Source organism: Prunus avium, chromosome 6, assembly GCF_965620075.1.
Source record: "Prunus avium chromosome 6, drPruAviu1.hap1.1, whole genome shotgun sequence".
NCBI classification, from domain to species: domain Eukaryota; kingdom Viridiplantae; phylum Streptophyta; class Magnoliopsida; order Rosales; family Rosaceae; genus Prunus; species Prunus avium.
This window is the reverse complement of record NC_142289.1, coordinates 35835819-35860632: the sequence shown is the minus strand read 5'-3', so window position 1 is coordinate 35860632 and position 24814 is coordinate 35835819. Positions and strand designations below refer to the sequence as shown.

General features: G+C 37.9%; 3 protein-coding genes across 7 annotated transcripts; 2 read left to right on the top strand and 1 right to left on the bottom strand.

Moving 5' to 3' along the window:
- The first annotated feature begins 568 nt into the window (after positions 1–568).
- On the top strand, positions 569–3219 carry LOC110753842 (LURP-one-like protein (DUF567)). Of its 4 annotated transcripts, none has more exons than XR_002526208.2 (4): positions 569–1073; positions 1187–1399; positions 2081–2306; positions 2801–3219. XR_002526208.2 is itself a non-coding variant. In XM_021954821.2 (3 exons), exons 1-3 carry the CDS (start codon positions 840–842, stop codon positions 2201–2203), a joined length of 570 nt encoding a protein of 189 aa, XP_021810513.1. In that variant the 5' UTR covers positions 569–839; the 3' UTR covers positions 2204–2633. The 4 variants fall into 4 exon arrangements, 2 of the variants coding, with proteins under 2 accessions (XP_021810513.1, XP_021810514.1); XR_002526207.2 differs by having other exon boundaries at positions 2081–2318; XM_021954821.2 differs by lacking the exon at positions 2801–3219 and having other exon boundaries at positions 2081–2633.
- A 3186-nt stretch (positions 3220–6405) lies between these two features.
- LOC110753890 (uncharacterized) lies at positions 6406–8502 on the bottom strand. The gene is made up of 4 exons (XM_021954874.2): positions 8318–8502; positions 7979–8117; positions 7527–7660; positions 6406–7423 (listed from the first exon to the last, which is right to left on the bottom strand). The coding sequence occupies exons 1-4, from the start codon at positions 8455–8457 to the stop codon at positions 6598–6600; spliced, it is 1239 nt and encodes a 412-aa protein (XP_021810566.2). The 5' UTR covers positions 8458–8502; the 3' UTR covers positions 6406–6597.
- A 969-nt stretch (positions 8503–9471) lies between these two features.
- LOC110753892 (HEAT/U-box domain-containing protein) lies at positions 9472–24693 on the top strand. Of its 2 annotated transcripts, XM_021954876.2 has the most exons (16): positions 9472–9737; positions 9837–9951; positions 14526–14588; positions 14687–14764; positions 14883–14974; positions 15554–15656; positions 15984–16136; positions 16282–16940; positions 17097–17586; positions 18116–18633; positions 18942–19689; positions 20480–21179; positions 21467–22500; positions 22637–23095; positions 23312–23542; positions 23983–24693. In XM_021954876.2, the coding sequence occupies exons 1-16, from the start codon at positions 9682–9684 to the stop codon at positions 24208–24210; spliced, it is 5727 nt and encodes a 1908-aa protein (XP_021810568.2). In that variant the 5' UTR covers positions 9472–9681; the 3' UTR covers positions 24211–24693. The 2 variants fall into 2 exon arrangements, with proteins under 2 accessions (XP_021810568.2, XP_021810569.2); XM_021954877.2 differs by lacking the exons at positions 9472–9737; positions 9837–9951; positions 14526–14588 and having other exon boundaries at positions 14749–14764; positions 14883–14969.
- The last annotated feature ends 121 nt before the right edge of the window (positions 24694–24814 follow it).

Below are 24814 nucleotides of genomic sequence, written 5' to 3'. Positions count from 1 at the left end.
TATTTAAAGCGTATAGCCGTGTGGCTATATTGTTTTAATATATACAAATGTTAAAAATATCTATTTGAATAGTATAGCCGCGCGGCGATACGCTTTAAATATATCCGAATGTTTCGGTTATACTATTTAAATATATACGAATGTTTAAAAATATATATTTAAATCGTATAGCCGCCTGGCTATACGTTTTAATATATACGAATGTTAAAAATATCTATTTAAAGAGTATAGCTGCGCGGCTATACGCTTTAAATATATTCGAATGTTTAAAAAAAATATAGTTAAAGCGTATAGCCGCTCGGCTATACTCTTTAAATATATATATACACGTTTAAAAATATCTATTTAAAGAGTATAGCCGATCGGCTATACTCTTTAAATATATTCGAATGTTTAAAAATTCCTATTTAAAGAGTATAGCCGCGCGGCTATACACTTTAAATACATAAGCATGTTTAAAAATATCTATAAACCGTATAGCCGATCGGCTAAACTCTGAATATTTTAATAGTATAGCCGCGTATAGCCGACCGGCTATACGCTCGGCTATACGCTTTAAATTTATTCCAACATCTAAGGTCTCATCTTCCAATTGGGACCAAGTCGAGCTGGAAAATTCAGTTCCAAGTCACCGGCTTTCTCTTTTGTAATAAAGCCGGCTGAAGAACCAGGCTCTGATTTTTTCCACCTGTCAGACCAAAACCCATTTGTTTCCACGCCAAATTCTAAAACCCAATTGTCTCAACACCAAATTATCTCTCTTTTGCTCTCAAAGTTTTGGTTTATCATGCTCTGGGATTCAAATGAATTCCTTGCTTCTGTAAATTGGTCTCAACAACATGACTGACTTAATGGAAACATCAGTTCCTGTTTCCTGCACGAATTCACAAATCCCGGTCGATCTTTTTGTGTCCAAGAAACATCCTGGCTTGCCACGTGGTGAATTGGGTTTCGTTGATTCTTCTGGTAACACCGTTTACAAGGTCACTCGTCAATCTCTGACGTCTTCATCTAATAAGCGTGTGTTGCTTGACGCCGCCGGAAATCCTCTGTTTGCTTTGTGCCGTAACGATGTGAGTCTCCCCTCTGGCCTCTGTTTGTTTCCTGAGAATGTTTTCCTTAAAGCTTTTCTTGTTCTTTTGTTTTTTACTTTTGGGTACTAATTTTTTCTTTTTGGGGAGTTGAGAAGGGATGTTGGCAAGGATATAAGGGTGGTGATGCTGGGGAGAAGGACTTGGTGTTCAGAGTGAAGAGGACGAAAAGTAAACTTACCAGAACTGAGTTGGAGGTTTTTCTTGTTGGTGAGAATTCAGCAGATTCAACCTGTGATTTCAAAGTGAAAGGCTTCCCTTACCAAAGATCTTGCACAATCTACACAGGCAATGACATAGTTGCTCAGGTATGATTGCTTTATGAGAGAGGGATACACATTTGAAAAATGACTGCTAGTTCATTCAAGTGAAAGAGTTGTATGAGTTGCTCTTGCATATGATTATTGGGTGAAGGGAATTTGTACTTCAAACTTGGTACACCTTTTAGGATTCTAACCAACAATGGGTCTTTGAAGACTGTTGCATGAAAGTTCATCAGCACAACTATTGTCTTTGGAGATGGCTTTTGCAACCCAGTTAATATATCATTGCTCTGGTCTATTATTTGGGAAAATTGAATTATGGGATCAATGTAGTATCCTTGGATCAGCATCTTTCTTGAACCTAAATGGAGCCCTTTGCATAGTTATTGTAATCAGGTTGAAGTTAACAAATTACTCACCATGGGTGATATGAATTAACAAGTTCTCAGATCCCGTGTATAAAGATTTAAGCAAGCTCTTTGGTACTCGATTATCATAGAAGAGTGTTGTGGTAACATGTTCATGAAGTGTCTTGTTTAAGCATGCACATTCAAAGTTACTAGATATTACGGCTTTTGAACTTGCAAAGTGGTGAATCTAGCAGTCCAATAACACAGATCTTTAGATATTTCTTTCATGAATCGTTTTGTTCTTAGAAATTTGTGTAAGGTGTTATTTCTTGGTTATGTGATATAGTCTTATTTCTTTTGTTATGTCTTGTTGCAGACTAGTCTGATGTACAAATTGCACCAGCTTTTTCCAAAGAGGGGAAAGTTTCGATTGACTATATTTCCCGGATCTGTCCATCATGCTTTGGTTGCGGCTTTGATTGTAATATTTCTGGATTGATTGAGGATTATAGAAGAACTGGTATTCAAACAACTTTCAAAATTCTCAACACCAAATGATGCCACAACGTAACAGGGGCACAGAATCAACAAGACATGAAGCAGTTAAATCCCTGGTTATGATCTCTGCAATCATTTTTATCTCATTCTTAGATTATTTCATTTTATTGAGAACTATTATGCAGTGTGTGGTTTACATGAGCATCACTTACTAAGATCTATGGTTAATTAGTTTAGGGCCCGTTTGACAACCATTTCAATTTTAGTTTTTAGTTTTCATTTTTTGTGCTAGAGTATAGAGGAAAATGAGAGTGAGAATGGAAGTGAGGATGAGATTGAGAGAGAGGATGAGAGGTAGGAGTAACAAAAGTGAAAACAAAATCTTGAAAGTGAAAACAATTTGAAATAGATTTCTGTTTTTTGTTTTTGTTTCCACTTTTGTTACTCCTCCTTCTCATCCTCTCCTCTCATCTTCCCTCTCAATTCCATTTCCACTCTCATTCTCACTTCCATTCTCCTCCTTTTCTTCTATACTCTAGCACAAAACGGGCCGTAGGTTTTTGCTTTTCAATTAAAGAAATTGCGATCTTTGTTGCAGGCTGCAAACCTTTATGATTTTTTGAAGTTTGCAACATGGGGCTTGGATCTTACAGGGGCCCAATGTGTTGGTGTATTTAAATTCCCTTGTGGTTTTCTCTTTTTATAGTACTGGGATGTGTTCCTCAACCAAACCAGGACAAAAAGATATGAGCAAATGATCTTTCCTTCTTTCTCTCCTTTGGATTGTTACTACAGAGATGAGAGCATGAGAGAATGGGAACATTTCCTTTTTTTGAAAAAAATTCTATTTAATCTCAAGTTCAACTGTCTTTTATTAAAAAAAAAAAAAACAGAGAAAGAAAAGTCCCAATATTATAGTTGCACAAGGATATCACCACAGAAGGATTTCTATGAATATGTTTCCTTATGTGTATTATTACTAGTCAACTTTTTTTATTTATTTAAATTTATGGGAGATTATGCAGTGTTAATAACAATTCTCTTTTTCTCTACTATTAGTACATCAAGAGTCAACTAATTTTATAAGAGTTATAACATAGACATGATTATAGATTTGGTGAATTTCCTTAAAAATATTAATTTTTTAAACAAATCTAAACTACTCTAAAGTACAAAAGGGAGGATCTAACTCTGGTGAAAGGGACTGCCACACTGCCTTATCTAAGTGGTCTAATCTGTATATGCTAACAAGATTAGTTGCTCATGTTCTTCAACTTGTCAAGAAAAAAATCATAATTAACTTTGACATCAAAGGAGTTTTGCAATAATAATGAAGAAACATCAGATAATTATGGCATTAGATAAATGTAATGATGATGAAACAGAGATTATGGATCGTAAGCATTTAACTTTAAGATGATCTCAAATCCTACCTCATGAAATAGTTTTTTCCCCAAATTTTCTCACTCAAAATTTGAGTTTTCAACTTTATTAAATTGCTTAAGAATGATTTAACTCTAACTTTTTGTTGTGGTTTTTTTTTAAAAAAAGTTAATTTTTACTCGTACCTTTGTGATTTATTTTTTGAACATTTTAAAATATATAAAAATAAAATAAAATTCTACAAACACAATATTATTTCACTTAAAATGTATACGAGTACAACAACAACATTAAACAAAAATGATGCGACAAAAAAAAAAAAAAAAATTGAAGCAGCATCACTAACTATTCAGACACGATCTCTCTCTCCCATATTAACTCTCGCACAATAAGCCGTTGGATCTCAAAGTTAGAAGTTCACAAACACTACTTACTTACCACTGCCGTTGGATCTCAAAATTTCTTTCAAAAAACTGACTTTCCAATTTTCTTTCGAATAAGGAAACAAACAAAAACATGAGTTTCCACATTTCATATGGATTTCTATTCCCTTCTCACCGAAGAAACTTAGAAACCCTACTATTACTCACTGCTTATAAATAATGGTGAGAACATTTGCTCTTTGTCCGCACCAAAACTTAAGCAACAACACAGAGAGAAACTTAGAAACCCTCTTCTCTTTTGTTAGTTAATTAGCAATAAGCAAATGGCACATGAGAACGTGCCGTTAGGTTCCATTTTCACCCCACTGACCAAAAGCTTGTGGGTTTCTTTCTCTACAAGTTTTTGGTAGAGAGAAAGCCGTTAATGCCACCATACCACAACGTCTTCCATGCCTAAGTTAGAGTTGTCCGAGATTTGGAAGGAGTACGGAGGGCCTCAACTTGTTGATCAAGACTTGTATATTTCATCTTTGAGCTCAAGAGGTTAACCCCAAAGCACATGGATCGTAGGGTTGGCCAAGGCGGTACTTGGAGTGAAATAGAATCCTCCAAATTGGTTGAATTGAAACCCTAACGTTAACCCCATTGGCCGAAAGAGAAATTTTTGCTACAAGAATCAAGGTTTCGAGGACCACACAAGGTGGCTACTAGATGAATATAGTCTTTTTGATGGTCCCAAGAATGACTACACTGATTGTAGTTATGATTTTGATTTCGTCATTTGTCGGATGAGGAAGAATGATAGGGCCGAAATCAAGGAAACAAATTTAAAGCGTCCATCACAAGATCAAGTACAAAAGACGAGGAGCACAAACAAAAATATGAAAAAGGATCATCAAATGGGATCAACAGAATCATCATCACATGTACAACAAGGATTTTATTCTAGTCTAACCGGTGTTGATCTTGTGCGCTCTTATGATGTTGACCCGAGTTATCCAACATTCTTTGAGGATAATACTATCTTCACCGTTGAACAACTACTCAGTGAAACCCAAGAAGAGGAAGCTTGCAACCCAGGTAACTTGGAGAATGTAGGCAACCAATCATTAGTTGACTGTCTAATTGGTGTTGATCTTGTGTTCTATGACGATGTTGATCCGACTATCTTCGAAATTGGTGAAACCCAAGTAGTGAAAGTTTGTAACCCAAGTAACATTGAGGATGCGGGCAACCAATCATTAGCAGACAGCAGCTAGTGTAACTGAATCCCAATCGTTAATGGATGAGCTCATAGCTGGTATATAAGACATTAATTCCACAAGTGATAGTTGTAGTTGTCTAATTTTCACTGTATGCAATGCAGAGAACTGAGAATTGAATATACTTGTACCACGATTTTGATCGGCTTTAATTTCTTTGATTGTTTACCTTTTGAGTTATAAAGTGATTCATATCAATGAACTGATTCTATTTGTCCAATAAATTTACTCTTAATTTGTTAATTTGACCAAATATTAGAGCTATTCTCTTGAATTATACTTGATAACTTTTTAAATGTTTGGACAGAAGAAAAAAAAGGTTCTTGCTAGCTAGTTGTAACTTAAAATCGGTCTAATTAAAAAGGTTTAAATAGAAGTACGGTGGGTAAAGAGAAGTACGAGATTCAAATAGAAAAACTCATTTAAAAAAGGTTTTAAAATTTAACCGTTTTGATTTATTTAATTAGTTTGATTGTTTTATTTTATTTATTGTGCGGGTTATAAATATTTAATTTTCAGGTTTTATTTCTATATTGAATGCCTTAATTTTCTAGTTTAATGTGGTGAAGGTTACATGTTATTGGATGCCTATAAAAGGCCACTCCTCCTTCACATTTGAACAACCACAATACACCATCAGAATATCACATATCACAATCACCACCACAATATGATTCTCTCCTCTTCTACTTTTTATACTTTCTCTAGTTATATTATTATTTTGGGCAATGGTTCTGTGACTTGGATACCTATATCTGTCTATGAACGTGCTCATAGCGGATCTTGAGTTTTTGTACAAAGGGTCGTATCTTGGAGTCTTGTAGACCATCAATACCTGCATGTAGGGAGGCTACAAAGGTTTTAGGACATCGTCTTTGACGTGCTTCACCGTACCAAGCTCACCTTCTTACTTATAATTTATTTTGCTTTTACTTACCTATCAATTTGTTTTTCTTCAGTTTCATTGCACTTTAATAGCTTTTCAATTTTATATGTTATTTATAACATAAAGGTTTTTGTATATGACTTTACGGAAAGAGAAAAAATATATTTTTTATAACATAAACACCAGTATGTCAACAAAGAATTAGCAACACAGCACATCTTCCAGTCTCATATATAATTCATAGACCAGATGAAATGTGATATACAATAACAGAATGAAATGTAGCAAGTGAGTGAAAAAGATCTTTTATTTCATTCGAACTGTAAGACTTGAATTAGAAAGCTATTACTATTGTGATTACAATGTGCCATCAGGCAAAGATGACAATAAATTCCTCTAAATTATTAGACCAAATCTTAAAATCATCAAACATATATAAACTTGTTTGATTGTTGTAGTATACATGTCCAAGTCCAACATTCTATAGTTGGATGAAATTGGGAGACTTAGTCAAGTCAATAATCTGAGGATAAACAGAAGCAACTCTACTCTTCTTGCCACATAAATGGCTTCTGCATAGGGGAGCCGGGGTTGTCAAATCTATTACCTCAGCTCCACAAGGCCGGAGATAGCTTCTGCTGGGCGACCGATCATCGTCTGCAACTATAGTCGTCAATTGTTCCAATTGTTCCATTGCAGGTCGGCCCAATTTAACACAAATGGCATCAGCAGATCCTATATCTTTAGTTGCTTCTGTGTCAAATGAGGTAGTGACATTTGAAGATGGCATTCTCACTGGCGATGCGATAAAACCAAATTGCTCTGTACAATCCTCTCCTACTTCTTGACTGCATCGATATGCTTTGTTAATTGTCTTGCCAGTATTGTCCTGCTGATCATCTGCTGATCTTTGAACTATAAGATCTGATAATGTTTCTTCCTGTAATGTACCATCATTCATAGCTTCATCACATTCTCTTCCATTATACCACCCATCTTCTCCTACTTCTTTACTGCATACTTCATTAATTCTTTTGCCACTATCATTCTGCTGATCATCTGTTGAATTATGAGCCATGTGGTCCGACATTGTTTCTTCGTGTAGTGTACTGGTATTCGTATGTTCATCAAATTCCCTTTCATTACACCACTCATCTTCATTTTCAAAAAGGCCATCAGACATTTTGGTACAGGAAGGAAGCTCATCCATGGAGCAGACTTTGACCTTCATCTGTTCTGGCAGGCGTAGACAACCAGCAGAATGTTTGGTGTACTGGGTTGAAAAGAAGTTTACAGTGATGTTCAAGCTGATGATACATACAAACAATATCACTTTCCATAAATAACAACAAAGCATATGTATATATATTCATCCATTCACAACTCACAAGGAAGATAATAAGATGATACCTCTGCCAAGGAGGGAGGGTGAGCATGGTGTATGCAAGTTTGATCTTGCTGACAAGCCCTCCCAGGGATTTAAAGCTTGCAGCAGCCTGCCTAACTGCCTTTGATACAGTTGGGTTCTGCCAGGCCCATTCAAACTGCAAAGTTCCAAAGGGAATATTAGAAAGAAGGTCCCAAATTTCCAATTAATATCAATCCTAAAATAATAATAAAAACCTTCAATCCCAATTAATCAAATTTTAACCAGGTCCAAATTGATCCTAGAATTGGTGCCAAGTTGCCAACTCAAGATGGGTCCCAACCAAGCTGGAAATATCCTCAAATGACACATGATTCTCAAGAAATTTGTATCTAATTTGGTCACAATCAAGCAAATTAAAAACATAGATAGATCATACAGAGCAATGCGTAGACAAGTAATTGTAAAGAGACAGAAAAGAAAGAAATGAAGAGACCTGGAGAGCAGAAACATTAGTTGGGAAACCATAGATGCACAAGACCATCTCCCATGGACGCTTCCGCTTCGTTCTCCAAGCACCTTGAGCTATTTCACCATTGTGCTGTCTTATACGACGCCGTGGGTTCACTGTGAATCTGTATCAGCATCGCCCAAATAAGCACACAACAAGACAGAGTTAAAATGGGTTCTCTTATTAATCCAAGCTCTAAAAGAAAGTCTCAAACTTTAAAGAAGTTCAGATCGAAAATGTTTAAATCAAGATTGATCTGATTATTCTGAACAGATTAAGAATTTGAAAAGGAAAAAAAAAGAATTGGGGGAAGATGGAAGGTACCCAATATAGGTGTGGCCTTTGTAGCGGGGGCTGCGAGAGGTCAACAGATAGCAGGCAAAGAATCGTCCTTCTTCTGATTCTTTCTCCTCCGCGATTAGGGTTTCTGGGATTTCTGATCCAATCTTTCTTCTCTGCCTCATCTCTCTGGACAGGCGTATCTTATTAAAATGGACTAATGGAGTGAATCCAATTCGACCGTTGGAACATATTAAACCCTTATTTCACTATTTGAACTCTACGCCTCAGATTCCGTTTTCTACGGTCAGGATCTTGCGGTGGTACTTAGAGAGTGACCAATTTTTGCCACGTGGCCGGTTGTTTCTTTATCAACCAAGTTTGTGCCACTTAAATATTATTCATTTTCGTTTCATTATTGAGTTTATGTTATGGATTTTTTATTTTAGTCATCAGATTTATTTGACTTTACAAAGATTTTTAATAAATGACCGAGATTAGAACTCTTAACAAAAATTCTTACTAGAAAAACACCCTATTGATCTATTGTGATGGATATTTTTTTATTTATTTATCATAATTGTGGATGGATCATTTGAATATAAGATAAACATTCATTTCGAAATCGGATGATACATAATTAAACTGATAGATAAGTGTTGACACCAGTGTGTTGTTTCCTTATAATTATCTCATTATTCGAAGTATCCCAATGTTTAGAAGATATCTTGAGAAAAGCACTTGATTGTTGGCCACTGAGCTACTCTTGGAATGTAAATACAAACATCAATATCATGTCAATTATTAGTTTAATGCAACTTCAGAATATAACTTTTAGTTTGATCATTAGCATTAGGATTTACAGAAACAGAAATCCACGTAATCCAAACCCTCAACTGTGAGAGAAAATAATTTGGCGTTTGGTAAACTTTTGTTCTCTTGGTTTTTGTGTGGCCCGTGTTTTTCCGGGTTTTTAATCTAAATACTACTTGACCTCAAAAAAAAAAAAAAAAAAAACTAACTTCAGACTTCAAGTTTGTTTTGTAAAAAATTGTCCGAGATACGACAACGTTTCGACTTCTCCTCCGGTTTTTCAGTGCCACGTAGGAGACAGACCGGTCAACCGGTTAAAGGGGTCACAATTGACAAAAGTACCCCAATTTCTACTACGACAGAAATACTATTAGTCCAACAACACTATTTATTCTAAACCTTTCCGTACACGATCTCGAGAACCCTCCTCCTTCCCCTCCACTGATACAGAAATTACAATCACACGAACGACGGTCTCCCCACCCGCGAAGCCACCGGTAAACAGCTCCAAAGCGGCGTCGTTTCAACTCGCTCAGTCTATATATATTTTGACCGCACGCCTTCGTTTCAGCTTTGTCATCAAGAAGTGAACAGGAATGGGGAAACAGAAAGGAGAAGCCGCTAGGAGCAAGGCACGCCCTTCAAGTAGCAGGTAATTTTTGTTGTTGAAAATTCTCAAAAATTTTAAGCTTTTTGAATTTTGTATCAATATTCTCATGTGCCCAACTTTTGATTGTATGAATTTTTATAGTCTGGCGGCGTCGCTGGTGCCGTCGGGTTCTACTGGCTCGGTGGGCTTCGGCGGCTATGTTGGCGGTTCTCGCCTCGAGGCTTCTCTTGCAACTGAAGACTCAAAGCCCTATGTGGTGCGTTTTCCAAATTATTGGAAAATTTTCTTTTGGCCTTTTGGTTTAGTTCATGTTTTTATGGTTAGTGCAGTTTTTTTTTAAATAGAAACTTAAATATTCAAAAGAGAAACAAGAACAAAACAAGTGGATAAGGAATCCGCAAAGAAAGACAAAGGATGCAAATGCGTCCACAATGAACAAGCCTAAAAAGAAAACACAGCCAAGAAGAAACAAGCAATAAAGTTAGAACAAGAGAACATAGGAGCTCATCACTTCACTGCCGCACACAAATCACGACCTATAGAAGAGGCTGTCAAATCCTTAAAAACATTAGTAATAGATGCCCATAAAGCCGCCCAAAGTTTCACTCTATCCCACAGGTCATCCACCCCCACACCCTTATAGTCCTCAAAGATTCTTCTATTACGCTCCATCCATAAGTTCCAGAAAATTGCCTGTACTAAACAGCCCCAGAGAACTTTAGTCTTCTTCCCCTTCCCCAGCAGCAAAATTGGAAGAAAGCAGCTGAAAACATCCTTTAGGGGTAACCCAAACGGCTTCAACTTCCCTCAGCAGTAACCACCGCACCTTGATTGAATAAGTGCAATGGATGAACTTATGATCCACACTCTCCCCATCCAAAATACAAAACACACACCTATGAGGGGATAAACACATAGAAGGGCGATGCCGCTGCATAAGATCACAAATATTAACTTTCCCAATAGCAACTTGCCATACAAGAATTTTAACCTTTTGGGGAGTCTTGCTTTTCCAAATCTGATTGTACGGAGGGAATTCCTCCACAGAACCATTGTCCTGAATGAAGGAATAGAAAGAATGGCATGAGAACATCCCTGATTGATCTAGCTTCCATCTTCTGTAGTCCATCCTAGAGGGATTAAGTCTAACTTCATCCAGGATATCCAGTAGCCTAGTCACCCCATCAATTCCCCCACCGTGAGGTTCCTTCTAAACCCAAAATCCCAGTTGTGAGGAAACGCTCCATTACTCACAATTGAAGACATGTTGGAATTCTGTTTGCTGGACAGATTGAAAAGTCTGGGAAAAACCCTTTGAGTACACCCCCTTACACCAATCGTCCTCCCAAAATCTCAGCCTCTCCCCGCCTCCCACCACAAAATCACACCCAAGAAGAAACACAGGGTATCCACTAGAAATATTATTCCATTGATTACGATAAGAACCACGCAATGGAACCATCGCATTCCATCCATTGGTGCTCTCACCATAAATACTACTTATCACCTTGTGCCAAAGATAATCAGGTTCTTTGGAGAACCGCCATGGCCATTTGGTACACAAAGCCCTGTTCCTTGATTTTAAAGACCCACCCCTGAGCCACCATTGCCTTTTGATCTTCCAACAACCTCCCGCTTAACCAAATGAGAATTCGTCCCGCCGTCCGTACCGTCCCACAAGAAATCTCTCATCAGCTTCTCAACGTACTTCGCGATACAAATTGACATTTTGAAGAGAGACATGTAATAAATGGGAATACTACTCAAGACGGCCTGAATCAAAATGAACTACCACCTTTGGATAAACAAACCTTGTTCCATTTTTGCAGCCTTTTCTCAACCTTCTCCACAACCGGATCCCAAAAACTGAGGACTCTAGGGTTCCCATCAAGGGGAAGGCCCAAATACAATATAGGCCAGATGCTGGGCTCGCAGCCCCAAGCCCCAGCCAACCTAGACAGATCTCCTTCGTTGTAGTTGATGCCTACTAACAAACATTTCGCCTTATTAATTCTCACGCCTGAAACGGAACAGAATAAATCAAGCATCTCAAGCAGGTTATGACAATACTCCGGCTTGTCCCCGATGAAGAACATCGTGTCGTCAGCAAATTGGAGGTGGGACACCTCCACCTGATCATGTCCAACAACAAGACCATGACACATCCATTTCCTGAGCTTTCTCAAGAATACGACCTAGCACGTCAATCACCAATGTGAAAAGAAAAGGAGAAAGAGGGTTCCCTTGTCTCAACCCTTTGGATGCCTTAAATTTGCCTCTAGGCCTGCCGTTGATCATAATAGAGAAATTTGCTGAATCGAGACAACCTCGAATCCAACTTCTCCACCTACCCCCAAACCCTTTTCTGACCATAACATCATCCACAAAGTGCCACTCCACATGATCATAAGCCTTCTCAAAGTCAATTTTGAAAGCCAATCAAGCTTTATTATGTCTCCTACTCTCCTCCACCACCTCATTAGCAATCAAGGCAGCATCCAATATCTGCCTATCTCTCACGAAAGCTTCCTGGGAAAGGGAGATAGTTCTCCCCATCACCTTCCTCAGTCTCGAAGCTAAAACTTTAGATACCACCTTATACAAGCTTGTCACAAGACTAATAGGCCGAAAATACTCGCTTTTACGCACTCCCCTTTTTGGGGATAAGGCAAATAAATGTTTCATTGGTGACAACGTTGATAATACCACTGTAAGAAAACTCCTCCATAACCTTCAAGAGTTCAAATTTCCTAGTTTCCCAACAAGATTGGAAAAGAAGCATAGAGAAACCATCAAGCCTAGGAGATTTATCTCTCCCACAATCGAATACAGCCCTTTGGACCTCCTCCTCTTCAAAGGGTTTCTCAAGCCACACTGCCTCATCATTACTGATTCGATTCCAATTTAAACCCTCAAAGCCCCAACCCGCCTCTTCATTACTACTATAAAGAATTTTGAAGAAGTAAATAACTTCAGACTCAATCTCGGCTTCGTTAATAATCACCCTTGATCCCTCCACCTCCAACCTCTCAATGAACTCTTCCTCCTTCCGTTGGCCAATCAGTGGAAGAACTTTGTGTTCCCATCACCATCTCTAGCCCACTCCACTTTTCTCCTTTGTCTCCATCTTATCTCTTCTTTAAGAACCATATCTCCAATCAAGAAAGTGATCAACCCCCGAGATTCCTCTAATTTTAATCGAAGCCGAAAACTCTCCAATTTCTGAATCAGATACCGAGAAAAACTGAGTATTCCAAATAATCACAATACCACCAGACCTGCCTGTCGAAGGCACACAGACCCAATCCCTGAATCTAGAACCCCACACAATAGCCACCAATCTCCTGTCAATTGCTTGTTTCTTAGTCTCTTGCAAAATTACGATTTCCGGCCTATGCCACACCAACTGTTCCTTGAAAACCAGCCTCTTTCTTCTGCTTCCCAGACCTCTTATATTCCAAGAGATAATCTTCATTGATTAAACTGAACAGCCCTTTGTAACAGCTTTTGCTCCAAGCTGTCCACTTCCAACTCTGGAGCATACGAATATCCCTCCCCCTTCTTGCCATGATCACTGCTCAATCTCGATTTGCTTGTTCTATTGAAACTATCGATGATTAAGTTCTTCTTAATAGGAACAATAGACAGATTCAGCTTTGATAAGATTTGAGCATTTTTGCCTTTATCCTGCCAGGGACCTTTGCCACGACCTTTTCTTCTTCTTTTTTCTTCTAAAATGCTTTAAGACCAGACTCTGCTCAGAACTTGCATCCCCAACAACGACCCCAGCCCCTTCCACTTCAATCCTGACCTCATTTGTAATAGGGATAGATGGTGCCAAACTGCCACCCTCAACCACGAGATGACTTCCCCCCACCCCACCTTTGAGCCCATCCCCCAAATCAGCCTCTCCAACAAGAATCAGGACTGAATCGTTAGTTGTGACTCCGTCCAGCGCAGCAGTGTTGAAAATTTCGACACTGTCATGCACGACCTGGAGCTGAGCCCCCCTTTCGATTGCTCGGTCTGGCTCCATCGGAACAGCTGGCACACCACAGTCTTCGAGAAGCCCAGCAATGGATCCGTCGTTGCATTCAATGACATCAACCACTTCCTCCGCCTCAGAATTAAGATCTCCGTCCTTTGAATCCTCTGAAGAAATCGATAACCCCTCGAAAGAGTCGCAGGATTCCCCCTCCGAAGCGTCCTTCAATTTATGGGCTTCACCCGTTATATCGTTTCCTTTCTTTCTTCGCAAAGCAGATCCCCTTCCTTCAGAATTTCCAAACTTAGAGTAAAAGTTGGAATGAGAAAATTCAGACCTGGCACAATCCTCTTTGGGTTGAATAATTGGCCTAGCATCGCTTTTGCATTTTGATCCATTTATTTCTTCAATTGGCCTAGCATTGCTGTTTTTATGGTTAGTGCATTGAGAAGCAGAATACGAGGACCAAAATTGGATCTTAAATCGTGTACTTTATTTATTTAGTTATTTATTCTTAATGCTAAATGCATTGATAGTTTATTTAACTTTCACACTTATATACTGTGGTAGAATTCAATTTGAAGGTTTTTTTTTCTTACTTTGATTTAGAAATTCTTACAACAAGCTGTGATAATATCCTTATGTGAAATTCATTTGGTTAATTAGTGACCTGTCACTAATGAGACAAAAGTTCCCATTTTTTTTAAAGGTTTATAAGTAATGGGCCCTACATGAAGGAATTCATTAGCTCAATACTTTTGTTTTCTAATAAGGGAGTTTATGTGCAATTTCATTTCAAGAGTAGTTTCTTCATCTGGTTCTGTGTTGTTTTTTTGGTCATGCAGGATGTAGATAGTGAATTGGCTCTACACTTGAAGAGGCTTGCAAGGAAAGATCCCACCACCAAGGTAAAGCTTGTTCACCCGTGTGTCTTTTTAACCCTCAAGGATTTGATCTCTATTCATGTATTATGATAAGAATTTATTTGACTTGTGCTCTTAAATAGCTTAAAGCTTTGGCATCTCTATCCACGCTGCTCAGGGAAAAGTCCACAAAGGACATAATACCGATCATTCCACAATGGGTATAGTTTCTCATCTCTTCATAATAACATTAGAGTCACTGGAAAGGATATATCTTGCATTTTGGTTTTGAAAACCTTTTTCATAATTTTTAGACTTACGCAGCTCTTTCTTATGTAGGCATTTGAATACAAAAGGCTTGTGGTGGACTACAATAGAGAAGTTCGGCGAGCAACTCATGATACTATGAACAATCTTGTTACCGCTGTTGGGTTTGAACACTTTTGCGTACTTTTACCTTTTGTTTTTTCCTGCCTTTTGGTTCTGTATAAAACATGCTTTTTGGAAATCTATGAATTTAAAGAAGAATTATGTGTTGTGCTTTACATCTTGTTGGTTATGTCTTGGAGAATCCATTGCATTGGTTTGCTTATGTATTGGTTGATTGTAAGCATTTTTTAGCTTGATGGATAAGCTCCTATTGAGGTCAGGAGTGGTTTTGAAAACAGCAGAATAATTTGATTAATCCACACACTGTGATTAGTTTTATAACGCAAATTTTGTTCACATAACTACATTGTGACCATATTCATAATTGTACATTGCTCTCTCTCTCTCTCTCTCTCTCTCTTCCCATATTCCCTCCCCTCTTTATTGCATTCTCAAATTGTCTCCACATCGAACTATTTGTCAAGTTATTACACCCCTTTGTTTTGGATTTCCTTTAATGCATAGTGGTTGCTTGTTAAGCTCATCGTATACTGACTAAGAGCTTCCACATAGTTGTCTAGAATGTTGGTTATCCTGATTTTTCATAAATGCACTGAGACAATAATGGTTGTTTGTTTTAGGAGAGACTTAGCTCCACAGCTGAAGTCTCTGATGGGACCATGGTGGTTTTCTCAATTTGACCCAGTTTCTGAAGTTTCTCAAGTTGCAAAGCGTTCATTACAGGTTCTTTTTCCAAGTTTGTCATTTATTGGGGCTTTACATTGCTTAGTATACAATAGTGTCCCAAAAATGCTAGAGTTTGCATCAATAACAGCATTGAATTTCTACTTGAAATGAAGAATGAAAATCAGTGTTGTAGTTTAGAGATTTGTGATTTCTATCCCTTTCTCAACGAAAAAAAGAAATTTAAGGTTGGGTCTAGTATACAAAATTCAGAATATATCAAGTATATTGATGGTCCTATGAATTGAAATTCCGTTTGCAGCTTTTGCATTTCATATGTGACTGGTTTAACTTTTGACCTGACTGTCTAATTGTTGCGCACAACAGGGAGCTTTCCCAGCTCAGGAAAAGAGACTAGATGCTTTAATTTTATGCACAGCAGAGGTTTTTATGTATTTGGAAGAAAATCTGAGACTTACACCGCAAAGTATGTCTGATAAAGCAACTGCTTTGGATGAATTAGAAGAGATGCATCAGCAGGTATGCATTCAGAAAATGTTTTCTGCATCATAATTGGTAAATTGTCAACTAGGACGCATTCAAAATGTGCATATGTCTTATTGGAAGACTTGAAAGAAGAAAAAATATTTTCAGATTTAATGTGTCCTATCCTGTTGGATTGCAGGTGATATCTTCATCACTTCTGGCATTGGCTACACTTCTTGATGTATTGGTTAGCTTACAAGCAGTAAGACCAGGCACTGAAAACATAACTGCTCAACCAAAACATGCTTTGAAGGCTAGGGAAACGGCTATTTCTTTTGCTGAGAAGTTGTTCACTGCTCATAAATATTTTCTAGACTTCTTGAAATCTCCAATTTCTGCTATCCGTTCAGCCACGTATTCTGTATTAAGTAGTTTCATTAGAAACATTCCTCATGCCTTTAACGAAGGAAATATAAAAGCTCTTGCTGCTGCAATATTTGGTGCATTTCAGGAGAAGGATCCTGCTTGTCATTCATCAATGTGGGATGCAGTTTTGCTATTTTCTAAAAGGTTTCCTGACAGTTGGACTTCCATTAATGTACAGAAAATTGTACTTAATCGATTTTGGAATTTTCTTAGAAATGGGTGCTTTGGATCTCCGAAGATTTCTTATCCAGCCTTGGTTCCATTCTTAGACACTGTGCCATCTAACGCAGTAGTGGGAGATACCTTTTTGCTTGAATTTTTCCAGAACCTATGGGCAGGAAGGAATACATCCCACTCCTCAAATGCAGATAGACTAGCATTTTTTGGGGCATTTAAGGACTGCTTTCTGTGGGGATTGCGTAATGCATCAAGGTGAGTTTTTTCTTATGACACTCTACAATTTTTTTGAATCTGTTTGGTTTTGTTCCTGTGGATTTTCAGTTTATATATTTTTCTTTTTCTTTTTTCTTTTAACTTTGATGTTTTCTTATATTTTTGGATTTTTAATTGTTTTTCTTTTGCTTCCAGATATTGTAATACGGTGGATTCCGTCTCTCATTTTCAAGTAACTCTTGTTAAAAATGTTCTGGTAAAGCTTTTGTGGCATGACTACCTTTTCTCTAGTAGCTCAAAACATAAGGAGAAAACCTTCTCCAGTTTATCAGCAGATTCATGTGAAAGTGGCTTAACTTCCAACAAGAAGACAGTTGAAACAATGAATATTATGTACCCAATGAGCTACTTGCAAGAGTTGGGGAACTGCATTGTTGGGATTCTTTCAGGCATTTATTTGCTCGAGCATGATCTGCTCACAGCTTTCTCTGCAGAATTTCAGGAGAGTTGTGTGGGTTTGTTTCATAATGCTGGTAACTTGGAAACAGAAAGTGAGTGTGCTGAACGGGTTAATCAATTTATATCATTACTTGGAGAATATGCAATGCAGAAAGGTAGAAGTTGGCCTTTGGTTTGTCTAGTTGGACCAATGTTGGCTAAGTCCTTCCCGTTGATGAGATCACATGTAAGTAGCTATTGCACAACCCCTCTGATGATTGAGACATTTATTTTAAGAACTAGATTTATTCTTCTTCTGTGGATAGTGATATCTGGATAGATTAAACTATGTTCTGGGGTAACGGTGAACATCTGTGGTCCCTTGCCTGGATTTTTATTGGAAGACATTAGAGTGGTACCTATGCCTACATGCCTACATGCTAACTTGTTTTTCTCTGAATTGGAGCTTGCGGTGTAGAAAAGTTCAGTGCATCTTTCATGTTTTAGAAAATTCAACCTTTCATGCCTTTCCATTAAGTCTTTCCCCTGCCTTCCAATTCTAGTCTTGCTGGAAATCTTTCGATTTAGTAATCTTTTTGAGAATAAAGAAAAGGTCAAAGATAAAGATTGTTATGGTAATGGACATAAAGAGGAGCGGTGAATTCACCAAATTGAATTATGTTATGCTGAGAATAGATGTAACATAGTTTACATATTATGTTTAATTCTTATGTTTTTAACTTTTGATATTCGCTCTTCTATCTTCTTGACATCAGGATTCACCAAGTTGTGTGAAGATTCTATCGGTTGCTGTTTCTGTATTTGGATCGCGCAAGATAGTCCAACAGCTTCTTGTCCAACATAATCTTTCTTCTTGTAGTCATTCTACTGATGGGGGGGATAAAGAAATCGAGGCAGATCTATTCATGCAGATGTTCAAGGAAAGTATTGTTCCTTGGTGTTTGCGTGGGAATAGTTGCTCCTTAAGTGCTCGACTTGATATGTTACTTGCATTGCTCGATGATGAATATTTCTCTGAACAGTGGGATACTGTTATCAGATATGCTACTAACCTGGAACACTCTGGATCTGCAACTTCCTCTTTAGATTCTGACCGCATAACCATGTTGGCAATGCTCTTAGAGAAAGCAAGAGATAAAATTGCAAACAGGAAGGGAGGAGACGTATCCATGGTCAACCCAGACCACTGGCATCATGAGCTTCTAGAATCAGCTGCTGTTGCTGTTGCTTGTTCCCCTCCTGCTTTCGGAACTTCTAATTCTCAATTTGTGTGGTATGTGTATGGTATTTGTTCCAACTGATTTTCTTAAGATGGGAATAGCTCTGGATTTTTAGTCCTTGCTTTCCTTGGGTTGACTAATTTTCTATTTCAAAGGAAAGCTATCGGTCATCTGAAAATAACGTATCTGAACTTGATTTCTATATATCTGTGGCTGATATTGTAATTTGAAAGTGACCATATCGATCAGTGAAAATGGGAAAGGCTATTTACTTTTTCATCCCTATAATAGAACAGAATCTGATTATAATCTGAATGTTGTGCTTCACTTTCATGGCCTAAACTTTTTTACTTGCATGCAGTACCGTTGTTGGTGGTTCAACAAAAAACAATCAAACATCTTTTGTGTCGAGAGATGCATTGGTCCTGATATTTGAGGAGGTTTTCAAGAAGTTGCTTTCTTTTATTCTGGCGTCCTCCTTTACTTGGGTCAGGAATGCAGGTCCTCTTTTGAGTCCCAATCTGTTGACTGCTGGGGCAAACAATATTGGGCCGGAATTTGAAAGTTCTGTCACGATGTTTGAGATGGCTCAGTTTGCTCTTGAAGTACTTGATGGCACCTTATTTTCCTTGAAGACACTTGGTGAAGAAAGTGGGCTGGTTTCAGTTATCTTGTCTGCAATTTTTTTAATTGATTGGGAGTTTTTGGTATTAGTAACTATAAGAGATGATGCCCCTGATGATGAATCAAAGGAAAAATTGAAGTCCAGGCTGGTATTTAGTGAATTGTTTCATGCTTTTCGATGTAAGATAAGTAATCAGTTTTGGAAAAGCCTCAGCTTACACAATCGGCAGGCATTGGGGAGTAGTTTGATTCAGTGTATGAGATCTGCAATCTTCAATGAAGATAAACTAGACACAGAAAAATTCACATCTTTGTGCTGCTTGTGGATGCTTGAAGTTCTTGATTGTCTCTCGCAGGATCAGTATGAGGAACAAAATCTGTTAGACCAGCTTCTTTGCCGGGGTGAAAGATGGCCTTTTTGGATTGTTCCTGATTTTAGTAGCCCAGAGGGATTAGTTGCAAAAAACTTCTCTGCTGATGTGCATGTGAGTGGGAATTATTAATTTGTACATGTGTTATTGATTCTTGTTTTTTTATGTTTCTTTAAAAAAAAAAAATTTCATGTGTTACAAATATAATGCAACCTGTTGCACATCTCTCCACTGGTGCAAACTGTTGCACCTATATCTCTTATAAAGCACAATACTCTTTGAAGTTCCATTGTGAGATGGGAAACTTGAAATACAATAGTACCCAAAATGACTTTTCCAGCCCTCAGATGCCCTTGGTGTTACTGATATATTGGTCGCAAATTCTTTTCTGTTAAACGTGTGCTCTTGATTGCTCACTTTGTTGAGTTGTAGTCTGTTAGCTGGATATCTATTGTCGTTCTTTATTGGTTACATTATCAATTCATCATCCCCCAAACTGTCAGGTTCCCAATAGGTGCTTAGAAAAGAGGAAATTTACCTCTACCCCCATAATAGTATGTATCAATGTATTGAAGTCATTGAGGATTGTTGTAGAGCTTTCTGCACTTCCTCAATCAATCCAGTACCGAATGACAAACTTCAATTAGAACTGTGTTAAATATAATGATCCATCAGCTAAGTTCAGAACAGAATTAACTCAATAACTATGCCATTGATACTAGTTTATGGTTTTTCTCTGAGAGTAGTAATAGAGTGGGGAACCTGTTTCATCCTGATTTTACTTGTGCTCATGAAATAGTTTACTTGATTTTATTTTTGGATTTTACTTTTTGTTAAATTGCTTTTGCTGTCTTTTATTGTATGGGATGTAGAGACTTGGATTTTAAATATATGACAAATGCAGGACTTTGGCCATCAAAAGTTTGTTTCATTTATTGTCAAGATCATCTCAGAACTTGGGATTGATAGAGTTGTTGCTGGTCATGTAAAACGTAGTCTCCCTCCCTCCCAGGAAACAGCAAATGAAGAGCATACTCGATCCTGGCTTGCTGCTGAAATATTGTGTACTTGGAAATGGCCAGGAGGATGTGCTGTTGCTTCGTTCTTACCTTCATTGAGTGCATATGCGAAGAGTAGAAATTACTCTTCCCAGGAGAGCTTGTTAGATTTTGTTTTCAACATTTTACTTGACGGTGCACTTATTCATGGAGGATGTGGTGCACAGAATTTTGTCTATCTGGGGCCTGCTTCAAGTGAAGAAGTGGAGGATATTGAAGAACCTTTCTTGAGAGCTCTTGTAGCTTTTCTTTTAACTTTGTTCAAAGATAATATATGGGAAACAGAAAAGGCTATGATGCTATTTGAACTGCTAGTAAATAAAATTTATGTTGGTGAAGCTATAAATATGAATTGCTTGAGGATTCTTCCCCTGATTGTTAATGTTCTTATTCGACCATTAAGTCAAAGAAGTATCAGATCTCATGACTCTAGTAGAGATACCCAGCCTGATTCTTCTGGGGAAAATCATGTACCTGATATTATTGCAGGCTGGCTCCAGAAAGCTATATCATTTCCGCCTCTGATCACATGGCAAACAGGACAAGGTAAATGCATGTAATTTTCTGTAAGTCAATACAAATATTTTTAGTCATTTCAGTTTTAGAATGTAAGTATATAATCAAACAGTGTGGTTGAGAGTAAGAATAGAAACTATTTGGATTTCGCACATAGAGCATGCCCCACTTCGGAGCATCAACTGGTGGGCCCTTCCTCCCTCATCTCACTTGTAATGAAGGGCTATGATTGATGGTGCTTGCAGTTCATTTTGTTGATTTACAGTATAATCTGCTAAGAAATGGTATTAATGCCTCATTTTGATTTCTTCTTGTAGATATGGAAGATTGGTTTCAGTTGGTTATATCTTGTTATCCTTTTAGTACACTAGGGGGCTTACAAACACCGACCCTGGAGAGAAATATCAGCTCTGGAGAGAGCACACTCCTACTGGAATTATTTCGGAAGCAGAGGGGTCCTGGCACATCAACTGTAATCAATCAGCTTCCAGTTGTGCAGACTTTGCTTTCAAGGCTAATTGTTGTTTCAGTTGGTTATTGTTGGAAGGAATTTGATGAAGATGACTGGGAGTTTGTGTTATATCAGTTAAGGCGCTGGATTCAGTCGGCTGTTGTAATGATGGAGGAAATTGCTGAAAATGTTAATGACACCATTACTAGCAGCTTTACTTCTCATAACCTGGATTCTATCCTTAATAAGCTTGGGACAATTCTTTATATTTCAGATCCCTTTCCTATAGAAATTGCCAAGAATGCCCTTTTATCATTTTCTCTGTGTTGTGGACCTTTTGGTCTCCGACAAGCAGAAGATGCAGATAACATAAACCCCTTGAGAATGGAAAGATGGGACCCCATCAAAGATCGAATTTTAGAAGGTATACTTCGGTTGTTCTTCTGCACCGGCATTGCAGAGGCCATTGCAAGTTCCTGTTGTGATGAGGCTGCATCTCTAATTTCGTTGTCTCGATTTGAACATGCTCATTTTTGGGAGTTGGTGGCCTCAAGTGTTGTCAACTCGTCGACAAATGCTAGAGATAGAGCAGTGAAATCAGTAGAATTTTGGGGGCTGAGCAAAGGACCCATTAGCTCTTTGTATGCAATTCTATTTTCTTCGAAAACCGTTCCTTTGTTGCAGTTCGCCGCTTATTCTATTATTTCTTCAGAACCTGTTTTACACTTGGCAATTGTTGAAGACAAAACTTATTTGGACGGTGTCACTAACAGCGAAGAAGATTCATCCCCTCATGATATGTCGACAGAAACAAGCATCCATTTGAAAGAGGAAATATCTTGCATGATTGAAAAGTTACCGCATAAGGTTCTTGAAATGGATTTGGTGGCAGAGCAAAGGGTAAATGTGCTTTCACTAGTAACCAAATCAATCCTCTGGCTTGTGTTCTATCATTATATCTCTAGTTACTTAGTAATTACTAGCTCTCTTTGTGATGGCATTTTGATTTTCGATTTTGATTTTTTCAAATTTGCAGGTACATGTTTTCCTTGCATGGTCTTTGTTGCTATCGCATTTGTGGTCGTTACCATCGTCATCACCTGAAAGGGAGAGACTGGTCCAGTATATACAAGATTCTGCTGATTCAGTGATATTAGATTGCCTTTTCCAGCACATTCCTCTAGAACTAGGCATGGCACATGTTATTAAGAAGAAAGATATAGAGCTTCCTGCTGGTATAGCAGAAGCTGCAGCTGCAGCAACACGTGCCATAACTACCGGTTCATTATTGTTTTCTGTACAATCTCTGTGGCCTGTTGAACCAGTGAAAATGGCTTCGCTTTCTGGAGCAATGTTTGGTTTGATGCTTCGCATTCTTCCTGCTTATGTAAGACAGTGGTTCAGTGATTTACGTGACCGTTCTACGTTATCTGGAATTGAATCCTTTACAAGAGCATGGTGCAGTCCACCACTCATCGCAAACGAATTAAGCCTGGTATGTATAGCTTGAGAGAGATTGGTTAATTCTGTATTGCTTAGGACATGTGGATATCTTGACAAAAAATTATATTTCTGTGCTACTCCTCTAGGGGGGACTTGTTCATAAAGTGGGAATTTTTAGAAAGCTGTTGTTATAATTCATAATTTAACCATGTTTGCACTGTCATTACTGATTACGATTATGTAACTCTGAATTTAAATTCTCATGCAGATTAAAAAGAATGATCTTGCTGATGAGAATTTTTCCATTAGCGTAAGCAAATCAGCAAATGAGGTTGTTGCTACCTATACAAAGGATGAGACTGGAATGGATCTAGTTATCCGTCTTCCTTCATCTTACCCATTACGGCCTGTTGATGTTGATTGTATGAGGAGCCTTGGTATTAGTGAAGTGAAGCAGAGGAAGTGGTTAATGTCTATGTCGTCGTTCGTTCGTAATCAGGTAAATTGAATTAATTAACCTTGCCATTTATTGGTGAATTGTGAATTCCATTTCCCACCTAGTAGCAGAAGGTTGAAGACCGAGAAATATTTTTCATGCTATTATGAAATTTGATCTGATCATGAGAATATATGTGGAAAAAGTAGCAGAAGGTTGAAGACCGAGAAATATTTTTCATGCTATTTCTTTTCTTTTTTTGGTAGATGAAACTAAGGTAATTTGATTCACTACAAGTTGGGTATTTTTGGCATTTCTTATGGAAGGGAATGTTTGGGAGGGAGGGAGGGAGGGGTAATCTCGTTCTATTATAGAGAATGGGTGTAGATCAAAAATGAAATTAGGTGAGGGGGATGAAAGGGAAGGCTCAAAATTACATGAATAGGTTGTAATAATATGGCAGATGGACCAAACGGATAATTTTCTTTACTTGTGTGATGTAGAATGGAGCTTTAGCAGAAGCTATCAAGATATGGAAGAGCAACTTTGACAAGGAATTTGAAGGCGTGGAGGAATGCCCTATCTGTTACAGTGTCATCCATACTACAAACCATGGCCTTCCTCGCCTTCCATGCAGGACCTGCAAGCACAAGTTCCATTCTGCCTGCCTCTATAAGTGGTTCTCAACTTCTCACAAGTCTACCTGCCCTTTGTGCCAGTCTCCGTTTTGAACTTGGACATCAATCTGAAGCTTGGTCTTTTGGGTATTTGCTAGTCTTACTTACGACAGAATATCTTGATACAGTTGATTCTACATATTGAGCTCTCACTACCATGCCTCCATATCTAGTGCAGCCAAGTTATCAATTTTGGAATGCCTCATCTTGATCGTGTACTTAGGATCTGTATCAAGGTGAAGGAGTTTGATGCTTGCAGTTTAGCAATGCATCTTCTAATGGGGAGTTCTGAGAAATTGATATTATCTCCAAAGTAACTTTATTTTTGAGTATCTGACTGTTTGAGATTTTTCTTAACCAGATTTGGTCTTGAGATTGTGCTTAGGGCTTTTAGGTGAACATTAGTTATCAACAGTTTTGAATATTAATATGTGCCGAATCTTGCTTCACTTAGGATGCCAACAGTCTACAAAAGTCTGTATATTCAAAGTAATCAAACAGTTCAATACACATCAAATTAATTTTATTAAGTTATAATGGTCCTTTCTGTTCTCGAAGTTCTTCATTCAATCGGCCCTCCAGTTTCTTTTATATCTTGGCTGCACCATTTCAGTACTCAGTTTACAAATTTGTGCAATAATATAACTCTTTCTGGCTC